Here is a 27,447-nt window from a genome sequence, read left to right as displayed (position 1 = left end):
TGGCTTTTAGAAAGAGTTATCCAGTTAGTTGCACTCACCCGCTCTTTCCCCATAGCCCTGCAAATTCTTCCTATTCAAGTATATTTCCAATTCCCTTTTGAACATTACTATTCAATCGGATTCCACCAATCTTTTCGGCAGTGCATTCCAGATCATAACAATATGCAGCATTAAAAAATGTCCTCATCTTCTTCTGGTTCCTTTGCCAAGTATCTTAAATCTCTCTCCTCTGGTTACTAACTGGAAACAGTTTCTCCTATTTACCCCTATCAAAAATTTAAACACCTCTCTCTATTTAAATCTACCCCGAACCTTCCCTACTCTAAGGAGAGCAATCCAAATTTTCTAGTCTCTCCACATATCTGAAGGCCTTCATCATCCCTGGTATCTTTCTGGTAAATCCCCTTTGCACCTTTTCCAAGGCTTTGTCATCAGGTGCCCAGAATTGGACATGCTACTCCAGCTGTGGCCTAACCAGTGATTTATAAAGGTTTAGCATAGCTTCCTTGCTTTTATAGTCTATACTCTATTTATAAAGCCAAGGATTACATATTCCTTTTAAACAGTTTTAGCAACTTGTCCTGCCACTTTCAAAAATTTGTGTATGTGAACCCGCAGGTCTCTCTGTTCCTCTAAAATTGTACAATTTAGTTTATATTGCCGCTCTTCAGTCTTCATCCCAAAATGCATCATCCCGCACTTCTCTGCATTAAATTTCATCTGCTATGTGTCTGCCCATTTCACCAGACGGTCTATGCCCTTTTGAAGTCTGCTATTATCTTCCTCACTGTTTACTACTTTTCCAAATTTTGTGTCATCTGAAAATGATATTCCTTATACCCAATTTTAGATCATTTAAATATATCAAAACGAGCAGTGGCCATAATCCTGACCCCTGGGGGACACCACTGTATACTTCCTGCCAATCTGAAAAACAATTGTTCATCATTACTCACTGCTTTCTCTTAGGCAATTTCATATCCATGCTGCCACTGCCCCATTAATCCAATGGGCTTCAATTTTGCTAACATGTCTATTATGTGGCTTCTAATCTCCCCTTTCTCCTCCCAACTACACTTTTTATATTGTTAATGCTTTTCTTCACAATTGCTAGCCCTAATTTTAATTTAATTTTGAGTTCTCTATTTATCCATGAAACTCTGTTTTTTGATGCACCCTCTTTACATCTTATAGAAATATGTATAAACATATATTGCACTTTATCCATCCCATATTTGAAGATTTCCTACTGCTCATCTGTTGAACTATTTCCTAACTTTTCTGCCTAGTTAATTTGGCCCAGATGCCTTCTTATTTCACTGAACTTTGTCCTTTGAGTACCTTTCACTTTGATTATTCATTGTCCTTTTTTATTCTTACCTTGAACTTAACTACACTGTGGTTGCTACATCACAATTGTTCACATGCATCAATTATTTGCCTCACTTATTTTCCAGGACTAAATCAAGTAATGTTTGGACTAGACAGGTACCAATCTAGGAAGTAGTTCTGAAGGTATGCTAAAAAAACATACCCGATTCTGACCACATGCATTCTCTTTATTCCAGTCTATTTTGCTATAGTTAAATGCACCTGTTGTTCTTACATATCTATATGTCTGTAGATCACCACCTATCTCATTTCCACTGTTTGGGGACCTGTAATGCACACCAAGAATTGTACCATTTCCCTTCCATATGGATTTTGTCTTAATGCAACCCTTAGAACATCCTTGTGTTCTAGCACTGTGATGGAATCCTCACTAACTGTCCCATCACCCATTCTTTCCTCCCCTTCTCTCCTGAAAATGCTATAACTAGGAATTCCCAGTTATCACTCAAAGAGGCCTCAAGGCTGGCTGTTCTGGGAAATCAAAGTGATATATTGAAGCAGTAAGGAATGGTCTTCTGAGGCTAGGACTGTAAAGAGAGCTTCACCCTACATTTAAATGTGTTGTCCCAGACCTGGGATTGCTTGACACTAACAGCGAGTGCTAAAAAACATTACTTTCCCCAGCACCAGTACCCTCAGCTTAATGAACACTAAAACAAAATTAAAATATTAGTATTGTGATTTAAAAAAAATGTTGCCATATGACAATAAATTTAATCAAAACATAAGGCTTTACTTTTCAACACAATCCAATCCAATTTCAACACAAGGGTGAGCAAGTTTGAATTTTAATACTTCAAAATTTACCATGCCTCAGACTAATGAAAATACGCTGTCCTTTTATGGTATAGATGTAAATGAAGGATCATTTGTGAAATAATTTCTGAACTGAGAAAATACTTCAAGGTGTTTGTGCTCCCACTTCTGTTGTCTGGCAATCCAAACAATAAAATGATAGAAGATTGTGGCCCTATTTTCATGATTAGTGAGCATTACCTGCAGTACTTTCAGAGAGGATGCTAATTGAAAATTCATTCTCTTTATAGCTTTATTTCTTTTGATATCTTAGAAACAAAAATACATTAAAAAAAATAGATTTACAACCTTATCAGGAGGAAATGAAAGTATAGAGGATAAGAAAATTTGTTAGCAAATCTGACTTTTGTCTTCTTGAATTGTGCACTAGTAGATAGTAAATTACAGAGCAGAATTATTGGCTGCATTGATAAATACTCATTGAGTGCCATAAAGTTTTAAAAACAAATAAGCCCCAGTAAAACTTAACACTAGATCTATTATAATGAAATGTCTTTACCTTTAGATCTGACCAGGTAAAAGGAATATCATCTGCTTCCACTTTTTTTGTATTTTCACTATAGAATGCTTCAGCTAGTTGTCCATCTATTTTCTTTTGTCCCACAATATTTCTGACGTTTGCTAGCTGTTCATTGACTTCACCATGTGAAATTCTGTCATCATTCATAACTGTTCAGATAAGAACATAACATTTTTCAGCATTAGCCCATTTCTTTTTGATAGGTCTCAATCCAATGCATCTATCTTCCGGTAAATATCCTTTCCCTCTCCAGAAACATGCATATGATGACAGTTAAACTACCATTTTTGCATTGATGCAAGGAGATTTTGGATGTGCATCAATGCAAAAGAGGCAATATAAGTTGAGAGTTAGGGCCTGATCTGAGTTCTAAGCACTGAAGCCAGAAGTGTCTGACGATCTCCAGTGGGAAGTAGTGTAAGTGCATCCTGGTGCAAGGATGCATTTTAAAAGTTCTAAGGGAGCCCACATCACATTTTCGGAACTTTCTAACATATTTTGGAATCTTATTAATATTGGAAGATTCCCACCAACTCTCTGATAAAATTTCAAACAAATTGCCTGCTGATCGGAGCTCTGTGCATACATCCAGGTACAATTGAAGTGCTCATTTGTTGTTAATCTCACTGCGATTCTCACTAAGGTGTAACAACAGTGTAACTTTGGTCTACTATATTGCAGTAAAAGGATACTTATCATAGACCTGTATCTGTAGTATAATGGTAATCTATTTATCTCTTGAGGCTGTTTACACTTTCCACTTCACTGGCATTTACTGTAAATTATTTCACAATTTTATTTCCCTTTGTGAAAAAGTTCTGATTTCCCTTCTCACACCTAACTTTCTCATTTTAAAGGGTTCCCAGGCATTTGAACCCTTCACCATAGTAAGCAGTTTGCCTAGATTGCCTTTGTTAAATCTTTTTACAACATTTAATTTTGATCACCTTGATTTCTTTTTTCCAAAGATAATAAATCTAATTTTCATAATTTAAATTTCTGATACCCAGAGACTAAATTAATGAATGGAAACCTTGGCTCCTACCAGTATATGAGATGGTGCCTTGGTCCACTGCTCCACCTAAGAGCTTCTTCTCAATTGTACTCATTTCACAAGACTACATTGCATTTTCTTTTCAAAATATAGCAGGCTAGGTACTAGATGGTATAGTAGGTAAGAACATTATCCTTTTACTCACAAAAATGGATTCAAATCACATCCAAACTGATGGAGGATTGAATTCAGTTTTTTCCCTCGAATAGCTGGAAGAGATTTATTTTAATGCATTCTCAGGATGTGTGTGTCTCTGGCAAGGCGGCAATCTTTTTAAAATTTATTCAGTCACGGGATGTGGACGTCGCTGGCAAGGTGACACCCATTGAATGGATTGTTAGGGCACTTCAAAGCACAGTTAAGAGTCAACCACATTGGTGTGGGATTGGAGTTACATATAGGCCAGACTGAGTAAGGATGCAGGTTTTCTTCCCTAAAGGACATTAGTGAACCAATTATGTTTTTACAACAATTCAACAGCTTCTTGGTCACTTTTACGATACTTGGTTTTTAATTTACAGATTTAAAAAAAACTGAATTCAAATTCTCAAACTACCATGATGGGATTATGAACCCACATTCACTGGATTATTAGCCCAGGTCTTTGGATTACTAATCCAGTAACATAACCATTACACTAACGTATCATCCTGTGGAACGAGTTTGGGCAGTCTCAGAACTATTTCTAATGGCCACATACTCACATCACAAAAAATACTGTAATTTGAAATAAATTGCTATATGGAGATTTGCTCTGTGCGCCAGGTGCAGTGAAATCATAAACATACTTACCATTTCATTATACTCAGTGCACAGAGCAAATCTTCTGCTTAAATTAGCAACTCTTTACGAAAAGTCAACAAGAATAGCTGGTGTAGAAAAGAGAAAACTTTACAATGCTACAATATAACATTGGTTAAAACACTGCTGGGCAGAGAAAAGGAAGATTTATGTTTTGTCTAATCTAACATTGTTTAACACTGCTTCAGTACAAAAAGTGAAAAAAGATCCCCAGCATTGTAAATACAAAATTTTAATATATCACAGCACCATGTCATTAATAAATTCAGGAGGCCTTGCCTTGGGAATGTTGGATCAAATTTGTAGTTTACAATTATGGATCAATCAAAATAATTATATCTGATCTTAAAAATGTAACAATTAGTATTAATACAATTCAACTCAATTGTAATAGAAACACATTTATCTCATATCCTGAATTGAGATGAAAAGGCAATATTTACCTCGGCTGATATAGGAAGTGAGGCAAGTGGTGGATATAATTACAGATCTACATTGCTTAGAAAATGCTGACCCATGTGGTTTAACATTTCAATACTAACTGAGGCTGTGCCAATGAATCAATGGGAAAAATTCACTTGAATACACATCACGTACTTAGTCCACCAATGCCATTGAGAGAGTAAGGTTTGTAATGGTGCAATATTCTATTTTGCTTATTTTTGATCAGCTGGATGTCTGACACATGTAGAAACCCATCACTATGGCCAGGAATTTCCTCAGTGCTCCTCTTCTTCCACCACTGTAACTTCGCCAGACATGTAGCAGAAACTACATGAAGTTATAGCATCTTTGAAGAAATTGTGAGCCCATGTTTAAGAATCTCCAATCCCAGTTACTGAGCAATCCACATAGGTAGCGGTTAATATGGAGTGCACACTGTCTCACTGTTTGGACACAATCCACTTACCTAACTTCAGAGGTCCAGATTTTGCGGTAGTAATGATGGCAAAACTGTCAGCATTCGCCGTCATTACCCCTCTGAAACTAACAACTTCTGGAGTCCGCACATGCGCAGATAAACACATAAATCCAGAAGTTGCTGTCAGTGATTCAATGCTTTTCCACAGGCTGTGCTGCTGAACTCCCCAGAGTCCGCAATCAATTCAAATCACTGAACTGGCAGAAACTTCCCCTTTTACGTTGGAATATTGCTGTTAAAAAACCCCGAAAAAGTTAAACCTTGCTGAAAGAGGTGTAACTGGGTTTTTAGCGGTGTACTGAATAACAGTTCTGGCCCTGAAAAAATAATTTTATATCTGTGGTTTGTCAAATTTTTCCATTATGATAATTTTTTTTAAGTTGGTTTACGATATTTCGACCTTAATCTCATGTGTATGTCCCAATCTTTATTTTGCTCTATGTAAAATGATTAAGAAAGAGAAGATAGACTATGAAAGTAAACTAGCACAAAATATAAAAACAGATAGCAAGAGTTTCTATAGGTATATAAAAAGGAAAAGGGTGGCTAAAGTAAATGTTGGTCCCTTAGAGGACGTAACCGGGAAATTAGTAATGGGGAACATGGAGATGGCAGAAACTCTGAAAATATATTTTGTATTAGTCTTTACGGTAGAGGACACTGACAATATTCCAACAGTGGATAGTCTAGGGGCTATGGGGGGGGAGGAATTTAACACAATCACAATCACTAAGGAGGTGGTACTCAGCAAGATAATGGGACTAAAGGCAGATAAATCCCCTGGACCTGATGGCTTGCATCCTAGGGTCTTAAGAGAAGTAACGGCAGGGATTGTGGATGCATTGGTTGTAATTTACCAAAATTCCCTGGATTCTGGGGAGGTCCCAGCAGATTGGAAAACTGCAAATGTAACGCCCCTATTTAAAAAAGGAGGTAGACAAAAACCAGGAAACTATAGACTAATTAGCCTAACATCTGTGGTTGGGAAAATGTTGGCCTCAATTATTAAACATAGAAACATAGAAACATAGAAAATAGGTGCAGCAGTAGGCCATTCAGCCCTTCGAGCCTGCACCGCCATTCAATGAGTTCATGGCTGAACATGCAACTTCAGTACCCCATTCCTGCTTTCTCGCCATACCCCTTGATCCCCCTAGTAGTAAGGACTACATCTAACTCCTTTTTGAATATATTTAGTGAATTGGCCTCAACAACTTCCTGTGGTAGAGAATTCCACAGGTTCACCACTCTCTACACAACTGTAGTAACACCTCCTTGCCCCTGTACTCAAATCCCCTCGCTATGAAGGCCAACATGCTATTTGCTTTCTTAACCACCTGCTGTACCTGCATGCCAATCTTCAATGACTGATGTACCATGACACCCAGGTCTCGTTGCACCTCCCCTTTTCCTAATCTGTCACCATTCAGATAATAGTCTGTCTCTCTGTTTTTACCACCAAAGTGGATAACCTCACATTTATCCACATTATACTTCATCTGCCATGCATTTGCCCACTCATCTAACCTATCCAAGGACATATGAAAAAGCAGGACATATGAAAAAGCAAAATGCAGTCAGGCAGAGTCAGCATGGATTTATGAAGGGGAAGTCATGTTTGACAAATTTGCTGGCTTTCTTTGAGGATGTAACGAACAGGGTGGATAAAGGGGAACCAGTGGATGTGGTGTATTTGGACTTCCAGAAGGCATTTGACAAGGTGCCACATAAAAGGTTACTGCACAAGATAAAAGTTCACGGGGTTCGGGGTAATATATTAGCATGGATAGAGGATTGGCTAACTAACAGAAAACAGAGAGTCAGGTTAAATAGTTCATTCTCTGATTGGCAACCAGTAACTAGTGGGGTGCCACAGGGATTAGTGCTTGGACCCCAACTATTTACAATCTATATAAACGACTTGGAAGAAGGGACTGAGTGTAATGTAGCCAAGTTTGCTGATGATACAAAGATGGGAGGAAAAACAACGTGTGAGGAGGACACAAAAAATCTGCAAAAGGACATAGACAGCTAAGTGAGTGGGCAAAAATTTGCCAGATGGAGTATAATGTTGGAAAGTGTGAGGTCATGCACTTCGCCAGAAAAAAAATCAAAGAGCAAGTTATTATTTAAATGGAGAAAGATTGCAAAGTGCCGCAGTACAGCGGGACCTGGGGGTACTTGTGCATGAAACACAAAAGGATAGTATGCAGGTACAGTAAGTGATCAGGAAGGTCAATGGTATCTTAACCTTTATTGCAAAGAGGATGGAGTATCAAAGCAGGGAAGTCTTGCTATAGCTATATAAAGTATTGGTGAGGCAACACCTGGAATACTGTATGCAGTTTTGGTTTCCGAAAGGATATACTTGCTTTGGAGGCAGTTCAGAGAAGGTTCACTGGGATGATTCTGGGGATGAGGGGGTTGACTTATGAGGAAAGGTTGAGTAGGTTGGGCCTCTACTCATTGGAATTCAGAAGAATGAAAGGTGATCTTATCAAAACATATAAGATTATGAGGGGGCTTGACATGGTGGATGCAGAAAGGATGTTTCCACTGATGGGGGAGACTAGAACTAGAGGGCAAGATCTTAGAATAAGGGGCCACCCATTTAAAACAGAGATGAGGAGAAATTCCTTCTCTCAGAGGGTTATTAATCTGTGGAATGCGCTGCTTCAGAGAGCTGTGGAAGCTGGGACATTGAATAAATTTAAGACAGAAATAGACAGTTTCTTAAGTGATAAGGGGATAAGGGATTATGGGGAGCGAGCGGGGAAGTGGAGCTGAGTCCATGATCAGATCAGCCATGATCTTATTAAATGGCCTACTCCTGCTCCTATTTCTTACGTTCTTATGTTCTTATGCAAAGTGGTGTGCCAGCTGTGACTCAGTGTCGGCGTGGGCTACTACTGTCCAGCCCTCCTTGCAACTGTTTCCCCTTTTCGCCACAAATCAATCTCAAAGCTTGGTCCTTGATCTCACACATGGACTCCGTGGAAGAAGCCCTTTCATTACATGACTGAGAGTTCTGAAGAATTATTTGGACACAAGTCTTATATGTCATAATCTTAACCTGTATTTTGCTGTTATTGAAAAAAGGCAAGAAAGACCGAAGAGCTCTTCACCTCTTCATGGTGCTATTGCAAAGAATTTATACAGGCTGAAATTTGCATCCATCAGGATTCCCTAGTACTGGTATAAACTAACAATCCTTTTGCCTTTCGCATCTTTCAATCGATGTCTTCAAAATCCTCGTTATTGATGTGCAAAACAATAATGCCACACTTGGGGTCACCCCCATTAAATTCCATTCATTAGCTCATTGTTCAAGACAGTGAGTAGAGCATACTAGATCCCTGGGTGATTTTGCCAACATTTACATTCTGTTCTATATTAGATATCCAACATCTAAAAGGCATAATGTTGCACATTTTAGGACTTTAGCTGTTTTCTGATAAATCAGCATGTAAACTGGTCAAAATAAAAATACAAACATGCAATTCAAAAGAGGTTGGGTGCACAACACAAACAAGGTGCATTTGACTGGGAAGTTGCACTACTTCTCTGTAAGACTTGCTGGTAGCTACAGTGTATAGGATTAATTGTGCCAGTATTCAAATGAGCATTTGAAAACAAATTAATCAGCTGGCAAACTTGAGTTGGGTGTGTGTTTTAATCAGAGGCCTGAATATTTATTGAAAAAATAACAATTAGAAGGAAGGACTCTGATATTTTATATTCTCACTGTATTGTTACCGATCTGCACAATCACACCCACACCACCACCTTTGATGCCCTAGTCTTTGTTAAAACAATTACTCTCTCTCACCTTGGCCGTCCCCCCTGGAAAGCCCTGAAATTCACTCCCTTATTGAGCGCAGACTTGAACGGATTTGGCAGACACCTGGTTTAGCCATTCACCACCAGATCTGGCAGGATCACATTAAGTAGTATCAGGTCCTGCCAAATTGCTCACTATTCCAGAATCATTCTGGAATGTAAAGTTAAACCCCTGCTTCTATACTCGACTACTAACCATATTTTTAAACCCCTCTCCCCAGTCTCCACCCTCACCTTTGATAGTAAGTGTGAGGAGCTCATGAACTTCTTTGTCCCAAAGATTGAGACTATCCGTTCGGCCGCCTTTGCCTCGTCCCATCCTTTCCCTAGCCCACCGGGATCCCCCCTGCCCGAGCCTCACATCTTTCTCCAGTTTCTCTCCGATCTCCATTCATGACCTTTTCGAGCTCATCCTGTCCATGAGACCCACTTCCTGCTCCCATGACCCAATTCTCACCAATTTGCTGACCACCCAACTTCCTTTTCTGGCTCCTATGTTAGCTGACAGTGTTGATGGTTCTCTCTCCTCAGGTACTGTCCCCCTCTCCCTCAAATCTGCCGTCATCACCTCTCTCCTCAAAAAACAAATCATCGACCCTTCTGTCCTTGCAAACTACCGCCCCATCTCCAACCTCCCTTTCCTCTCCAAAGTCCTTGAAGATGTTGTCGTCTCCCAAATCCGTGCCCAGCTTTTCCGCAATTCCATGTTTGAATCCCTCCAATCCGATTTCCGCGCCTGCCACAGTACCAAAATGGCTCTCATCAAAGTCACAAATGACATCCTTTGTGACTGTGACAAAGGAAAACTATTCCTCCTCGTCCTTCTTGATTTATCTGCAGCCTTTGACATGGTTGACTACTCTATCCTTCGCCAAGGCCTCTCAACCGTCATCCAGCTGGGTGGGACTGCACTCGCTTGGTTTGGCTCTTATCTATCTAATTATAGCCAAAGAATCACCTGCAATGGCTTATCTTCCCGTCCCTGCATCGTTACCTCTGGTGTCCCCCAAGAATCTATCCTCGGCACTCTCCTATTTCTCATCTACATGTTGCCCCTTGGCGACATCATCTGAAAACACAGGGTCAGTTTCCATATATACGGTGATGACTCCCAGCTCTATCTCACCACCACTTCTCTCGACTCCTCCTTGGTCTCTAAATTGTCAGACTGCTTGTCCGACATCCGGTTGTGGATGAGCAGACAATTTTGAATATTGGGAAGACCAAAGCCATTATTTTCGGTCCTCGCCACAAACTTCATTCCCTAGCTACTGACTCCATCCCTCTCCCCAACTTCTGTCTGAGGCTGAACCAGACTGTTCACAACCTTGGTGTCATATTTGACTCTGAAATAAGCTTTCGACCACATAGCTGCAGCATAACTAAGACCGTCTATCTCTATCTCCGTAACATCGCCCGTCTCCGCCTTTGCCTCAGCTCATCTGTTGCTGAAACCCTCATCCATGCCTTTGTTACTGACTATTCCAATGCACTCCTGGCTGGCCGAACACATTCTACCCTACATAAACTAGATGTGATCCAAAACTCGGCTGCCCGTGTTCTAACTTATTCCAAGTCCCGTTCACACATAACCCCTGTGCTCGCTGAACCTACATTGGCTCCTGGTTAAGCAACGCCTCGATTTCAAAATTCTCATCCTTGTTTTCAAATCCCTCCATTGCCTCACCCCTCCCTATCTCTGTAATCTCTTCCAGCCCCACAACCCCACGAGATGTCTGCGCTCCTCTAATTCTGCCCTCTTGAACATCCCTGATTATAATCACTCAACCATTGGTGGCCGTGCCTTTTGTTGCCTAAGCCCTAAACTCTGGAACTCCCTGCCTAAACCTCTCCGCCTCTCTACCTCTCGTTCCTCCTTCAACGACATTTCCTACATTGCAACAGTAACTATATTCCAAAAAGTACTTAATTGGCTGGAAAGCGCTTTGAGACGTCGCTGGAGGTCGTTAAAGGCACTATATAAATTCAGGCCTTTCTTTCTTTAAAACCTACCTCTTTGACCAAGCTTTTGGCCAACTGTCCTAATTTCTGCTAATGTGGCTTTGTGTCAAATGTTTTTTGTCTCATAATGCCCTGTTTCACTACATTAAAGGCACTATATAAATACAAGTTGTTGTTGTTGTTAAATGAGACAAACGAATAGAAAGCTACAAAAGAAGAAATCCCACTGAAACAATCTGTATCTGGAAAGTGTGAACATTACTATCTGCCAGCTTGTGTACTCAATTACAGATTCAATCTCTTTTCTTGATGCTATTCTCATGAACAATCATAAATTAATTTACCATTATAAAGAGTAACAGACCTGTTATTTGCCTCAGGCAGTAGAGGGATACTGACAATCTCTTACTAGAAGCAACAAACACTTTTGGGTATTACAAAATGCCCAACTGTTCTTGGATAAAGTATCCTGCCTCACTTCATGCCCTACTGAGGCTGTGCTTCTCAATCATGTCCACAGAAATAACTGCAACACAGCCTTTCTTGACCTTATTTTAACAAGAGTTGAGGTTCTGTAATGGTTTTAAATGCAGTGACACAGTGAGAGGTAGCAATAAGCTTGCAATACAAAGTAAACAAACTATAAATTTAATGTAAAATATCCAGCACCAAAATGTCTATTTTCTTCAGATTCTTTGGTGAAATAGCTTTAACATCAGAAACAATGAATGCAAACATTACATTTGTACTCAGTCATGGGTAATGCCTTTAACCTGCATGTTTCCTTCCAATCCAGCAGACAGAAAGTTGCTGAGCTCCTGATGTTCAATTTGCCTTGTATGATTCCTGCACGTTTTGGTACAAAAGCCATTTCAGAGCTATGTTTCACCAGTGTTACATTCAGAATGAAAGATGAAACAACATCCAAAAACTGCTAAAATATTGATATGTCTGTCTAATATATAGTGATATAGTGGAAAAACACAGCTACCACAACCGACTGACACAACTATTTATTTTGTTCTAATCCTTGGCACTTTCCCAATAATCTGTAGCCATTTTCTTACTGGCATTCTTAAGCATGTGTATACTAAATAATTTTATTTAGTGTTTTGTATTTGTTGATTTCAAAAAGGCTACTTGGATATAGGCTACCTAGAGTCTAAGAAGGAAAGGCACATTTTGGATCTGTAGATGTCACATTAGTTTCATTAATGTGCTAGAATTTGCACTGTTTCATCGCCCGGTTTCTGGGCGGTATTGGCCGTTTTGGGCGAGAACCGGGTTGGCGAGAAATTCCCCAGCTGAGTTAATCCAGCGGTTTCGAAGTCTCGCTGGGGAGCAGACCGCCGGCGTGCACCGTCCACAGATCGCCCTGGCGCGATATTTGGCTCAGTGGTGACCCGTCGGTAAGTATGAAAAAAAATGCCCACGAGGATCAGCGGAGCTGGGTGGTAGGTGAGTAGCCCTGCAAAAAAAAAAGGTAAGTAATTGGTTTTTTACTCATTATTTTAAAATTCTGTTGTAGTGATTTAAGTTAAAAGGGTCATGAGAATGTTTTAATAATTTTTTATAATGGCCTAGAAATCCCGGTCGAGGTCTTCCCTCGGGCAAACAACTGAAAAAGGGGAAAAAAATACGCACTTACCTGTTCTTGTTGCACGCACGAGAGATCTCGATCCTGAGGTCTCCACTCACTGCGCATTGGAGCGCGTGCACGTCAGGACCTCCGTAAGTTGGAGTTGCAGTCAATGGCACTGGGCAGCTAATCAAGGTACAGTATTTCCTCATTCATAATAATGGGAACTCCATAAGTTAGGGTCTCCCATTATTATGATTGAGAAACAGCCCCCAAACACCCAAAACACTAATGAATAATAGAAAATGTACACCACATATTTAACATTAATTTAAATTAAAGTTATTTATGTCTTATAAAAATATATATTTTTCCGATTTTTTAAAAAAGTTTTTTTTTATTATGGTTTAAAATAAACTTACCATAGTGGACAAGGTTTTTAACAATAAAATGTGTTTAAAAATTTTTATTTTACAATGTTTTTGTGTGTTTTAAAACTCTTACACCTGTAAAAGTAGGCTACGCGCCTGCTTTTATCAGGCGCAAGAGCTTTCAGGACTTCCGCTGGGCAAGATATGGGTAAATACCGCAATCTTGCCCATGCGAACATTCTGGCTCCCGAGATGCGGAGGATCTGTCAAGCTGTAGCTTGACAGATTGGAAAAGGCAGTTTTCAGTGCATGCATATTGTGCATTGAAACCGGCTTTTGCAATGCCTTCCGGGGTGCGTACACACTCAGTATGGACCTGGGGAGGCCGGGATTTCCAGGCCTTTATGTTTTTTGAAAAAATATTTTTAGTGTTTTCCTCCTCCTAGGACCAACCCTGCAGCCTCGGGGTAAATTTTTAGTACATTTATTAATTATCACCCATTTTCTTTAAGAACCGCCCAATCGACCCAACATTCCACTTTTTCGCCGAGAATCGGTGTGCAGTGCCCATTTTTTCCACTGGGCTGATTTTTTTCTTTTTTGGGGGGAAATTTTCGCCGGTGATAATCTTGGGAATCTTAATGGTCTTTTGGGCGGCAATTGGTGCTGGCGAGTTGTTAGGAAATTCTAGCCCATAGATCCATTGGACACCAATTACTTTCTGACAATGACAATGACTATCTCCATCCATTCTGCCACTGACACCTTTTGGACCCCCATTGCAGCAACTATGGATATAGGTCAGTCAGCAATGGCCAATTAATAGTCCTTTGGCCATCAGGACACCAGAATACATCACTACGTTAGTTTCCCCATTCCATCATAATGGCAGAAGAAAACCTGCACAGGTCTCACATTCTGCGGGTGAAGGCTGTAAAATTCAACATGGAACTTTTGGTCTTGCTACATCTTATAGTGGGGTTTGCATAACTCCAATTTTGTGAGGCTTATCTAGTCGGACTATTGGATCTCAGATTAGACATGTATACTGTCATGGGAAATGCTTCCATTTATTAATCTTGTGGTGTCAAGCATGTTAATGCTCATGTGCAGGAAGATATCCCAAAGTTTAAGGAGGACTAAACAGTGGATACCAAACAGCAGGGGTAAAGAGGAAAGCTTTTATGGTGCGATCCTAAGGTTTAGTCGAAGAGAAAGGCTTTCATTGTTTTTTTGAGGAGGTTTTTGAAAGCAAGAAAGGAGGTGGCAAGACAAAGGACACTGGGCAGAGAGTGGATGTTTATGTGGAAGTTTCCCTGGCAGAATCCATATCTCTTTTACCTTTGCCAATTCATTAATCTTTGGGTATCAGTGTTTGTGTTCTCCGTGTTATTTTTATGTAATACTAATCTCTCCTTTGCAGATGAAAGAGGCAATACTCTGAAGCTGTGGTTTATGGCAGAGTGCCAAATCATCAAGACGGTGCACAGAGAGGTTTAATGGGGCTCACATTAGCACAACAACTATAGTACACTTTTAGCATTTGAAAAGTGAGATTTCAGTGATATGACTTCATAAAGGATAATTTAGATATAGTGCAAAATCAGCTTTGCAAGTATTTAATCTGTTGTTTCTGATACAACATGGTAGCATGATATTACTATCAGATTATGATCGTAACAATAAACAGACAGCTCGGGAAAACAATGGTCACTAATTCTGATGTCCCCTTACTGACCAGAGTTTTCTTCCATGACTGAATTGAAAGTGGAGGACTGAGGTGGCAATGATATTGGAACTGATATTTCTCGCCCCTCAGAATTCTTAAATTTTCTGACCTCCTTGTTGGTGGTCTGTTCCTTCTTTATGGGTGAAGTGTGGGTAGTTTGGATAAGGAATTTTGGCCCCTCCTACAGCTTGCTTTATCTGGGCTAATTTTTCATTACCTTTCTGCCAGGTCACATCCAGTGATCATTCCCTCTGTGCAGTTTTCTGCATCTGTCCATGCTTCTAAAGTGACGCTCAATTTGGGAAGCTGTCTGATTATACCACATTAGTTTTATTTTGTTCCTCACGGTCTCTGGCATAAGAAGCTCAGAATGGCATTGTTACAAAGAGCTGTCTTCTTGTTGAGTGCTCATCATCAGTGCTGCAGCAAATGTTGTTTGGTCGTATCTAATTGTGAATATGCATCAGATTTCATAACTCCATACTCACAGCCACCCCTTAATAATATCCCCCAACTCATTTTAATACATTCACTATCTAATTTTATTGCTATACTCAATATGATGCACTAATCCATCATGACACTGGTAGAAAATTCACCAACATATAACAATAATAGATCCAATCTAAGGTATATATTTTTTGCCAACAACTGATTATTTTCCAAGTATAGACCAGTGTGATGTTACCTTGACTGCTGCCAGTTCATATTGGAAATTGTCAGTACGTTGCCCATGATTTTCTGCCAATTTTCAATAACATTTTCCTGAGCGATGCTTTTAATGAATTATGCTGTTTATTTGAGTCTGAACTCCAAAAAGGATCTAGTTCAGGGAGAGCCCAGCTTGTTGCTGTCCTGCTCCTGACCGGTGCTCCATCACTGGGAGGGAGGGAGGGCGGGAAATATAGTTTAGCTGCAACAGTTAAAAGGCTGCTGCAGGTTCCAGGTCCAAAAGCTCAGAAAATCGTCTGAGAAAGAGAGAGAGGGTGAGAGCACAAGAAGGAGCAGCAGCATCGGGAGTTCAGGTGTGGCAAAGACCCCAGAATTCTTGGAAGCTTCTGTGGAGCTGATTGGTGGAGATCAGGCCTAGAAGAAAGGGTAGCATAGTGGTTATGTTACTGGACTGATAATCCAGAGGCCTGGATTATTGATCCAGAGACGTGAATTCAAATCCCACCATAGCAGCTGGGGAATTTAAATTCAGTTAATTAAGTAGCTCTGGAATAAAAAGCTAGTATTAGTAATGGTGACAATAAAACTACTGGATTGTTGTAAAAACCCATCTGGTTCACTAATATCCTTTAGAGAAGGAAATCTGATGTCCTTGCCTATATGTGGCTCTTAACTGCCCTCTGAAATGGCCTAGCAAACCATTCAGTTGTTCAAGGGCAATTAGGGACACCCACATCCAAATTTTTTTTAAAAAGAGCTCTTTGGCAAGAAACCCCAGAAAAGGGTGGTGCAGACAGGCTGCAGAGAGCTGGCTCAGGTAACCCCACAAAATGGCAATACAATGCCGGGAACATTTTAATAGGGTTTGCCAAGGTAAGTAATAGGCATGAGTGATCATGCAGATACTGAAATAATGCTGGAAACATGATTCACCTCCACAACGTTCATGTCGAGGCTGTGTAAATGAAGGAAAGATACAGTTAATACACACAAGCTTCCTGACCAACTTCTCTACAACCACATGTTTCTCTCCCATTATTCCTTATCCCATTTCCTGAGGCCAAGGGTAGTACTGTTTGAGTGAAAAGTGACGAGATTGCTATAAAGCTTACACCTGAAAGCATTATCACTATGGAATGTCTGCAAACACCAGGATGAAATTCAACTTTGAGGAGCCCAAGGACTTAGATCTCTGACCCAGTCATTAAAAGAACTATGAGTTGGGAGCATAGATCTTTTTTCCATGCAACGGAGACAGTCATAGAATTACGTAGAATTAATAGAATATACAACACAGAAACAGGACATTCGGCTCATCCGGTCTATGCCGGAATGTATGCTCCACTTGAACCTTCTCCCATCCTTCTTTTTCTAACTTTATCATCATAACCCTCTAATCCCTTCGCCCTCATATGTTTATCTAGCTCCCCTTAAATGCATCTATACTATTCACCTCAACTACTCCCATGGTAGCGAGTTTCACATTCTTACCACTCTTTGGGTAAAGAGGTTTCTTCTGAATTCCATATTTGATTTCTTAGTGAATACCTTATATTGATGGCATCTAGTTTTGCTCAACCCCACAAGTGGAAATACTCTATCTGTGTCTATCAAAAGCTTTCATAATTTTAAAGACCACTATAAGCTCCCCCACAGCCTTCTCTTTTCAAGTGAAAAGAATTCTAGCCTGTTTATCCTTTTCTGATAGGTATAATCTCACATTTCTGATATCATCCTTGTAAATGCTTTTTGCACCCTTTCCAGTGCCTCTATATCCATTTTATAATATGGTGACCAGAACTGTACACAATAATCCAAGTGTGGTCTAACCAAGGTTTGATACAAGTTTAGCATAGCTTCTCTACTTATATTTAGGCTGATTTTGTTTTTTGTAGATCCCTCCCCCCATCTTACTAGTTTTAAGCCTTTGCCACCTCCCTATTTACCCTTTCTGATAGGATAGTGGTCCCATTCTGGTTCACATGGATCCCATCCCATTGGTACAGCTCCTTCCTGTCCCAGTACTGGTGCCAGTGCCCCATGAAAAGGAACCCCTTTTTTACACCGGACCTTTAGCCACGTGTTAACTCTCCTGATCTGTCTGTTTCTATGCCAATTGGCACTTCGCTCAGGCAGTAATCCAGAGATTATAACCCTCGAGGCCCGGCTTTTTAATTTAATTCCTAACTCCTGATACGTCCTCAGCAGGACCACCTCCCTGTTCTTACCTATGTCATTTGTTCTGACCTGGACCACAGCAACAGGATGTTCCCCCTCCTTTTCTAAATTCCTCTCTAGCTGCCTCTTTTCATGTTGCAGATAGTGGGTAAATTGGAGTAGTCCATGACCTGAATCCACAACACAATAAAAGAGGTATGATAGGGCATGCAGAACACATCGATGGAAGTGACGGCCCATGGAATTTCTATGGCATCAAGATGATAGGAGGGTGATTGTTGCTTTTGGAGTGGCAACCACAACAGCTTCCATAGATAACTTGCGTAACAACCTCAACAGCACCATAGATCAAGGCATTCATAACTCAATTGAAACTATTTGATCTGTTGTCACCCAAACAATTAGCCCAGGTGAGCCTTTCCCAGCACAAGTGAGCTGAAAGGACTGGTGTCAGGTGTTGTTGTTTCTCATGATAGTGACAATCTGGCTACAACAATCAGCCCCCTTACAATGCCAGCACAGAAGGTATCTTCTGACCTGAGCCCAACAGATACCGGATGTACAGGCAACATGACACCAGAAGCAGGTCCTGCAAAGGCATCAGCATCGATAAGAAAGGTGCCTCCTAAGTCTTCAAGGACTCCATTGGTACACTCCCTCACAGCCTCCAATTACTGAGGTAGCACCACATAGGTGGAAGAAATTAGGTTCATGTATGAGTAGAATTTTAGGCATAAGGCAGAGTCATGGTGATAAGAAATAGGAAGAGGCAATCAATAAATCTGCAAACTTTTGGCAGATTGGTGTGTTTGTGCATTATTGTAAGAGAAGTCTCTTGCTCTTTTTTATTTGGTAATGTATGCTTCCAACTATTCTTTCCCTGAAAGGATGTTAATTGTATAACAGTTGAATAATTGCTATCTAAGCACAATGCAAGCGATCGTCAATGACATTTTGTTTTCACAGCATCGTACAGCTCAGAAGGCGGCCATTCAGCCCATAATGCCTGTGTTAGTTCTTTCAAAGAACTATCAACTCATATTGATTGGATAAAGCAAATTTGCCAGGGTAGCATTGAGGAAGAGTTCACAGCGTGTATCTGGGATAGTATCCTTGAACAATACGTCGAGGAACCAACCATGGAGCAGGCTATTTTAGCTCTGGTACTGTGGGCCACCCCAACCTGCGAGAGGACACTACCACAGGTCGGGAGGATAAAAGAGCATTCCACTGCAGCTTCCAGCGTGAGCTGCTCCAAGTGTGCAACGGCTTCGAAGTGGGTGACTGTATTACATCATCAAAACCCAGGTTGTCATTTGGAGCATGGGCAGGAACATTGGCGGGGCCCAGGTACAGCAGAGGAGCAGGAAGGTCATGGCGGATGAGCGGTGAGAGATCGTGGTAAAGGAACGGTGAGAGATCGTGGCGGAGGTGGGGCGAAAGTTTGTGGCGGAGGAGCGGTGAAAGATCGTGGCAGAAGAACGGTGAGAGATTGTTGCGGAGGTGCGGCGAATGTTTGTGGTGGAGGAGTGGTGAGAGATCGTGACAGAGGAACGGTGAGAGATTGTGACGGAGGAGCGGCGAATGTTTGTGGTGGAGGAGCGGCGCAAGATCATGGTGGACGTGCGGCAAATTAGGGTAGGGGCCCAGAAGAGCCGAGGGCCCAGGGGCAGCATGGACCAGCCCACACTGCGATATGTGTGCACACTAGGTCCGTGCAGTAGAGCAAGTCTCCAGTCGTTCTGGTTAACCCTTGCCGCTGGATAAAGGCTCTGTCAAGCCCGTGTGGTGGCTGGTGTGCAACCATCACCACGCGTTAAAAAAATTCACGCACAGGCATCTTCCACCCTTTCAATTGGAGTTCAGGACTGGAATGTCGGGTCCTTCATTGAAACATCTGTGAACCCATGTGGAAGCAAGTCATCCTCGTTCGCGGGAATGCCTATGACTGTGTAATGAGACAGGATTAATAAACGATCTCCTAGTAAAGGATCCTCTAGGAATGAGTGACCTATGGTTGAATTTCAAATTCAGTTGGAGGGTGAGAAAGTTGGATCTCAAACCAATGTCCTAAGCTTAAACAAAGAAGACTACGAAGGTATGAAGGCAGAGTTGGCTAAAGTGGATTGGGAAAATAGAGTAAAGTGTGGGATGGTTGATGAGCAGTGGCAGACATTTAAGGAGATATTTCATAACTCTCAACAAAAATATATTCTAATGAGAAGGAAAGACTGTAAGAGAAGGGTTACCGCCAGGCTAAGTGAGTGGGCAAAAATTTGGCAGATGGAGTATAATGTGGCAAAATGTGAGGTTATCCACTTTGGCAGAAAAAATAGAAAAGCAAATTATAATTTCAATGGAGAAAAATTGTAAAGTGCTGCAGTACAGAGGGACCTGGGGATCCTTGTGCATGAAACACAAAAAGTTAGTATGCAGGTACAGCAAGTAATCAGGAAGGCAAATCGAATGTTGGCCTTTATTGCAAGAGGGATGGAGTATAAAAACAGAGAAGTTCTGCTACAACTGTACAGGGTATTGGTGAGGCCACACCTAGAGTACTGCATACAGTTTTGGTCTCTGTATTTAAGGAAGGATATACTTGCATTGGAGGCTGTTCAGAGAAGTTCACTAGGTTGATTCTGGTGATGAGGGGGTTGACTTATGAAGATAGGTTGAGTAGGTTGGGCCTATACTCATTGGAGTTCAGAAGAATGAGAGGTGATCTTATCGAAACATATAAGATAATAAGGGGGCTCGACAAGATAGATGCAGAGAGGATATTTCCACTCATAGGGAAACTAAAACTAGGGGACACAGTCTCAGAATAAGGGGCCACCCATTTAAAACTGAGATGAGGAAGAATTTCTTCTCTCAGAGGGTTGTAAATCTGTGAAATTCTCTGCCCCAGAAAGCATTGGAGGCTGGGTCATTGAATATATTTAAGGCGGAGATAAATAGATTGTTGAGCGATAAGGGAATAAAGGGTTCTGGGGAGCGGGCAGGGTAGTGGAGCTGAGTCCATGATCAGATCAGCCATGATCTTATTAAATGGCGGAGCAGGCTTGAGGGGCCAAATGGCCGACTCCTGCTCCTATTTCTTATGTTTCTTATGTTCTTACCCAATTAGCCCCTCTCCCTTGCTCTTTCTCCATATTCCTATAAATGTTTCTATTTCAAGTATATGTCCAATTCCATTTTGAAAGTTACGATTGCATCTGCTTTTGCCAATCTTTCAGGCAGTGCTTTCCAGATCTTAACAACTCGCTGAGTAAAAACAAAACTCATTTACCCCTCGCTTTTTTGGCATTTATTTGTGTCTCAAATAAAACAATGTGACTGAGTACTGTAGACTTGAGCAAGTGTGACCTTAGTCTCTTTATTCTGACTCCAGAGTGCTGGCACAGCATGGGAGGCCTGCTTATATGCAGTGCTCCCAAGGGATGCTGGGATCCCTTGGCACTCCAGCAGATGCGCCCTCTGGTGGCGGTAGAATGCTGGTTACAAAGTGTTGCATACATAACATCACTTCTCCCACCCCCTCGCCCAAAGTCAATAGTACACTTATTTACAGGGTGAGACGATCTGGGGCTTTCCACTCCCTAGTCGATTGTCTCGGTACAAACACAGGTGCAGGTGAGTTGGTTGGGCCTTCGCTGGGCTGCTGGGCAGCTTCGTGGTCAACCGTGATATCAGTTGCCACTTGTGTGTGTATTGGAGAGTCGAAGTTGGTGGTGTCCTCTTCAGGTTGCTCATGGCTGTCTGTGAATCACAGTTTGGTTTGGTCCAAATGCTTTCTGTAAGTTAGTCCATTTGCAAGTTTGACCTCAAATACCCTACTCCCTTCTTTGGCCACGACAGTGCCAGCAAGCCATTTGGGACCATGTCCATAGTTGAGTACAAATATAGGGTCATTGACTTCAATATCGCGTGACAAATTTGCACGATCATAGTACATGCTTTGTTGATGCCGCCTGCCCTCGACATGATCATGGAGATCAGGGTGGACTAGAGATCGCCTTGTTTTGAGTGCCCTTTTCATGAGCAGTTCAGCAGGGGAATCCCCAGTGAGCGAGTGGGATCTTGTGCGGTAGCTGAGCAGGACTCGGGACAGGCGGGTCTGCAGGGAGCCTTCTGACACGCATTTCAAGCTTTGCTTGATGGTTTGGACTGCCCGTTCTGCCTGGCAGTTAGATGTGGGCTAGAATGGGGCAGATATGACGTGCTTGATCCCATTGCAGGTCATGAATTCCTTGAATTCAGCACTGGTGAAGCACGGCCCATTGTCACTGACAAGGACATCAGGCAGGCCATGTGTGGCAAACATGTCCCTGGCTCCGACGGATCAAGCTCCGAAACATTCTGTACACAAAGTTGGACATTTTTTAAAAACAAACAGTAAAGCAGTTTTCTTTCGATCGTGGCAGTAGACCATGGTTTGGAGGGCCATGACCACAAACTTAGCGGTGTCTCCCTGGGTGCATTGCTCAGTTGAGAACAAGTGTTGCATTGGCGCACACCAGACTCCAAATCAGAGTCGGTGCCGGGCCACCACACATGGGATCTGGCTATAGCTTTCATCATTACTATGCCTGGGTGGGTACTGTGTAGGTCGCGTATAAACATTTCCCTGCCAAAAGACAGTCCGCCTGTATGGACATTTCGTCTTTGCACCACTGGAACGGCTTGATCTCTTCATGCATCTCCACTGGACCAGCTCCCATGGAGGACACAGTTTTTTACAAGGGACAGTAAAGGATCCTGGTTGGTCCAGGTCCTGATCTGGCGGGCCGTAACGGATGACTTTTCATTTTCAAATGCATCCATCACCAAGAGCAAGTCTGCAGGCTGTGCCATTTCCACCCCGGTGGTGGGCAATGGTAACCGACTGAGACCATCAGCGCCGTTCTCTGTGCCTGGTCTGTGGCGAATTACATAGTTATATGCAGACAGCGTGAGCGCCCATCTTTGGATGAGAGCAGAGGCATTGGTATTAATACCTTTGCTCTCCAAAAATAGTGATATGAGCAGCTTTGGTCAGATTCTAACTCGAACTTAAGCCCAAACAGATACTGGTGCATTTTTCTTTACTCCGTAAATGCATGCCAGAGCTTCTTTTTCAATCATTCTGTAGATACTTTCCGCCTTGGACAAACTCCTGGATGCAGAAGCGACCAGTTGCAATGTTCCCGATTCGTTTGCTTGTTGTAACATACACCCGAACCCATATGAAGATGCATCGCAAACTAGCACTAAACGTTTACATGGGTCATACAGAACAAGCAGTTTGTTGGAACACAACAGATTTCTGGCTTTCTTAAAAGCAGTCTCTTGTGATTTCCCCCATACCCAGTCATCTCCCTTGCGTAGCAACATATGTAGAGGTTCTAGCAAGGTACTTAACCCGGGTAGGAAATTAACAAAATAATTGAGGAGTCCCAGGAACGACTGCAGCTCCGTCACATTCTGTGGTCTCGGCGCGTTCTTGATGGCTTCCGTCTTGGCGTCGGTGGGTCTGATGCCGTCTGCCGCGATTCTTCTCCCCAAGAACTCGACCTCTGGCACCAAGAAAACACATTTCGAGCGTTTCAACCTGAGTCCCACATGATCTAGCTGACTTAGTACCTCTTCCAGGTTCTGCAAGTGTTCGATGGTGTCCTGACCTGTGATCAATATGTCGTCCTGAAAAACCATGGTGCGCGGAACCGACTTTAGCAGACTCTCCATGTTGCTTTGAAAAATAGCCGTGGCCGATCGAATCCCAAACGGGCATCTATTGTAGATGAACAGACCTTTGTATGCATTGATGCAGGTGAGGCCTTTCGAAGATTCCACCAGCTCCTGCGTCATGTGGGCCGAGGTCAGGTCCAACTTGGTGAACGCCTTCCCTCCTGCCAGCGTCGCAAATAGATCATCTGCCTTGGGTAGCGGGTACTGGTCCTGCAGCGAAAAACGGTTAATCGTTACTTTATAGTCCCCATAAATTCTGACTGTGCCATCGCCCTTGAGAACCGGAACAATCGGACTGGCCCACTCGTTGAACTCAACCAGCGCAATGGTGCCCTCTCATTGCAGCCTGTTGAGCTCGATCTCCATTTTCTCTCACATCATGTATGGCACCGCACGTGCCTTGTGGTGGATGGGTCATGTACCGGGAACCAAGTGGATCTCCACCTTCACCCCAGAGAATTTTCCGATGTCTGGCTCAAACAACAACGTGAACTTGCTCAAAACCTGGGCACATGAGGCATCGTCGACGGACGAAAGCGCTCGGATGTCGTCCCAGTTCCAGCGGATTTTTCCCAGCCAGCTTCTGCCGAACAGTGTGGGGCCATCTCCTGATACAATCCACAGTGGTAGTGTGTGTACCGCTCCATCATAGGAGACTTTTACTGCTGCACTGCCAATTACAGGGATCAGCTCTTTAGTGTAAGTTCTCAGCTTGCTATGAATAGGGTTCAGCTTGGGCCTTTGTGCCTTGTTGCACCACAGCCTCTCGAAGGTCTTTTTGCTCATGATAGACTGACTTGATCAATTCCATGGATACTGGATTTCTGTTCAGTTTAACTTTTAACATAATCGGTAGACATTTTGTGGTGAAGATGTGTATCCCATACACTTCTGCCTCCTCGGTTCGAGTCTCCAGTTCAGTTTGATCCACCATGGATCGGTTTTCCTCTGCAACGTGGTGGTTTGCAGGGTTTGCAGCTCATCTGCACATTCGTTGGAGGTGTCCCATTGTTCCACAGCCTTTGCACGCATAGTGCTTGAAGCAGCATTGATGGGCTCGATGATCACCTCCGCAGCGCCAACAAGGTGTTAATTGCCTCGCATTCACACTTGATGGCGGACTCTGAGTCATCTGAGGTCATGTAGCTGCAGGCGTGTACGTTCTGCCATATGCATTCCTGCCTGAAAACGATGTTACTTTGTGTACAGTACTTGCCAATGCATCTTTATGCTGCAAAATTTGTTTGGTGTTATGGCTGGTGGACATAAATGCCTGGGCTATCGTTATGACTTTGCTCAGGTTCGATGTTTCAACAGTCAGTAGTTTGCGAAGGATAACCTCATGGCCAATGCCAAGCATGAAAAAGTCTCCTCGCATTTGCTCCAGGAATCCACCAAATTCGCAATGTCCTGCAAGGCGCCTTAGTTCGGTGACGTAGCTCGCCATTTCCTGGTCTTCATACCGTTGACATGTATAATATCAATACCCTGTCATCAGAACGCTCTCCTTCGGATTTAGGTGCCCCTGGACCAACATACACAGTTCTTCATATGATTTGGTTGTTGGTTTCACCGGAGCAAGAAGAGTCTTCATGAGGGCGTAGGTTGTTGCCCCACAGACGGTGAGGTGGATCGCCCTTCCTTTGGCAGCGTTCTCATTCCTTTCCAGTTCATTGGCCACGAAGTATTGATCGAGTTGCTCCACGAAGACTTCCCAATCATCACCTTCTGAGAATTTCTCTAGGATACCAACCGTTCTCTGCATTTTTGCGTGATGGTTCATTATCTATTACTCATCGCCAGTTGTTATGTCTCAAATAAAGCAATGTAACTGAGTACTGTTGACTTGAGTAAGTGTGACCTTAGTCTCTTTATTCTGACTCCAGAGTGCTGGCATAGCATGGGAGGCCTGCTTATATGCAGTGCTCCCAAGGGATGCTGGGATCCCTTGGGACTCCAGCAGATGCACCCTCTGCTGGCAGTAGAATGCTGGTTACAAGGTGTTGCATACATAACAATTTGAATCTGTATCTTCTGGTTCCTGACCCTATTGCCAGTGGAAATAGTTTCTCCTTATCTATCAAAACCAGTCATAATTTTGATTGACTTCCCTAAAATTACATTCTTGCTTTCAATTGTTTGAATAATCTAACAATAACCTTTATAGTGTCAGTGTTTCCTGGTGGCATGAACTGGGAGGAAATTCAGGGAAATTTCAGGAACAATTAATCCATACTGCCTACTTTCATCTACATGTGGGGTGGGCTCCGGGTAGGCAAATTCAGTCTATGTTGAGGTCACTGTAGAAAAATAATGACGAGCAATTTTGGGGACATGGTTTTGGTGGTTGGCCTCTCCACCCCATTTCTGTTGCCATATCACCTCTGCAGCATTTGAAGTTGGGCAGATTTTGTCAGGAAAATTCAGCTCCTTGTAGTTCTATCAATTGTATCAATGTAGAAATGAAGAAGAACATTAATACTTAAAATACATTTAATATAAAATGACAAGTAAGTGAGTGACAACTTATTATTGTGGATTGGTTTCTAGTTGCATATTAACAGCCTCTGCATGTTGCACAATAAGATCCTGGGGCAAATGTGCTGTCTGCAGCATTGGGCTTGAATGGAGAGCAATGATAACATACAATGAGAATCCTTTCCAAACAGCTGCTAATATTTTACTAATAATCTTCTCACATGCCTCCCCACAAGCTGCTTATATATATTTAGTGTACAAAATTGATTCTATCCCCAGTTGCTCATTTTTCAGCTATCAAGCCATGTATGAAAAATCTTGGCCCTGTAATCTCTCTAATACTTTTCTGCATTGGGAGATTCACTTACTTTCCTCTCTTTTGGGGAGCACGGCCTTGTACGTTCCCCACATTGTCAGCTGAAACATGGTGATAAATCCTGATGTTAATTCAATCTCATTTCTCACACAACCCATGCCGGAATTGGCACGATCTGTAATCTGAAAAAAAAAGTTATTATTTGAGCCATGGTGAATTTTAACTTTGCCTTTTCAACCTTGAAACCTGGATTCAAATCTAGCTCAGACTGTTGAGATGAAAGCCTTCTCAGTCTTCTGATTACAAGGGTCCGATGTGTTTGAACATCTGAACTCAATCTCTACTGGCCACAGTTCAGAGCACAAGACTTGCCACAATTTGGTACTTTATAGAAATGTTGTAAAGGTAAGATATCCCTGACTCCTCCATCACCATCCCTGGATGTGTCCTGTCCCACCAGAGGAGGCAACACAGTAGTATACAGTTGGGAGGGAGTGGCCCTGGAAGTCCTCAACATTGATTCTGGACCCCATGAAGTTGCATGGCTTCAGGTCAAGCATGGGCAAGGAAACCTCTTGCTGATTAACCCCTAACACCCTCCCTCAGCTGATGAATCTGTACTCCTCCATGTTGAACACCACTTGGAAGAAGCACTGAGGATAGCAAGGGCGCAGAATATACTCTCAATGTCCATCACCAAGAGTGGCTCGGCAGCACCACAACTGACCGAGCTGGCTGAGTCCTGATGGGCATAGCTGCCAGACTGGACCTGCGGCAGGTGGTGAGGGAACCAACACGATGGAAAAACCTACTTGACCTCGAGGCGTCAGGAGGTGCTTGGAGAGGCGTGAGTCCGGGGTCGGCGAGAGGCCTACAAAAGGCCGCGAGAGGAGTCGGGAGGTGCGTGGAGAGACGTGAGTCCAGGGTCGGCGAGAGGCCTACAAAAGGCCAGCTGGTGCAGCTACAGGGAGAGGGCAAAAAAGTAGTAGAAAGAAACAGAAAGGTGACGTCACAGCCAAGGGGGTAAGTGATTGGCTGATTATTGGTGAGTAGTTTTTCTTTTTTCTCTTCTATAACAGCGAGTAAACTT

The 27,447-nt window shown here is 42.4% G+C and overlaps 1 protein-coding gene across 1 annotated transcript in view; it reads right to left on the bottom strand.

Moving 5' to 3' along the window:
* Nucleotides 1-27,447, bottom strand: part of LOC139274800 (PC3-like endoprotease variant B) — a 994,028-nt gene that overhangs the window by 2,795 nt on the left and 963,786 nt on the right. The window contains exons 16-17 of the mRNA XM_070891493.1: nucleotides 26,410-26,539; nucleotides 2,708-2,877 (exon numbers count right to left, since the gene is read on the bottom strand). Coding sequence (XP_070747594.1) covers nucleotides 2,708-2,877; nucleotides 26,410-26,539 — 300 coding nt within the window. The remainder of the gene's footprint in view (nucleotides 1-2,707; nucleotides 2,878-26,409; nucleotides 26,540-27,447) is intronic.

Source organism: Pristiophorus japonicus, chromosome 10, assembly GCF_044704955.1.
Source record: "Pristiophorus japonicus isolate sPriJap1 chromosome 10, sPriJap1.hap1, whole genome shotgun sequence".
In the NCBI taxonomy this organism is placed as follows: Eukaryota; Metazoa; Chordata; class Chondrichthyes; family Pristiophoridae; genus Pristiophorus; species Pristiophorus japonicus.
The sequence above is the reverse complement of the archived record's forward strand: the minus strand, read 5'-3'. Positions and strand labels throughout refer to the sequence as shown.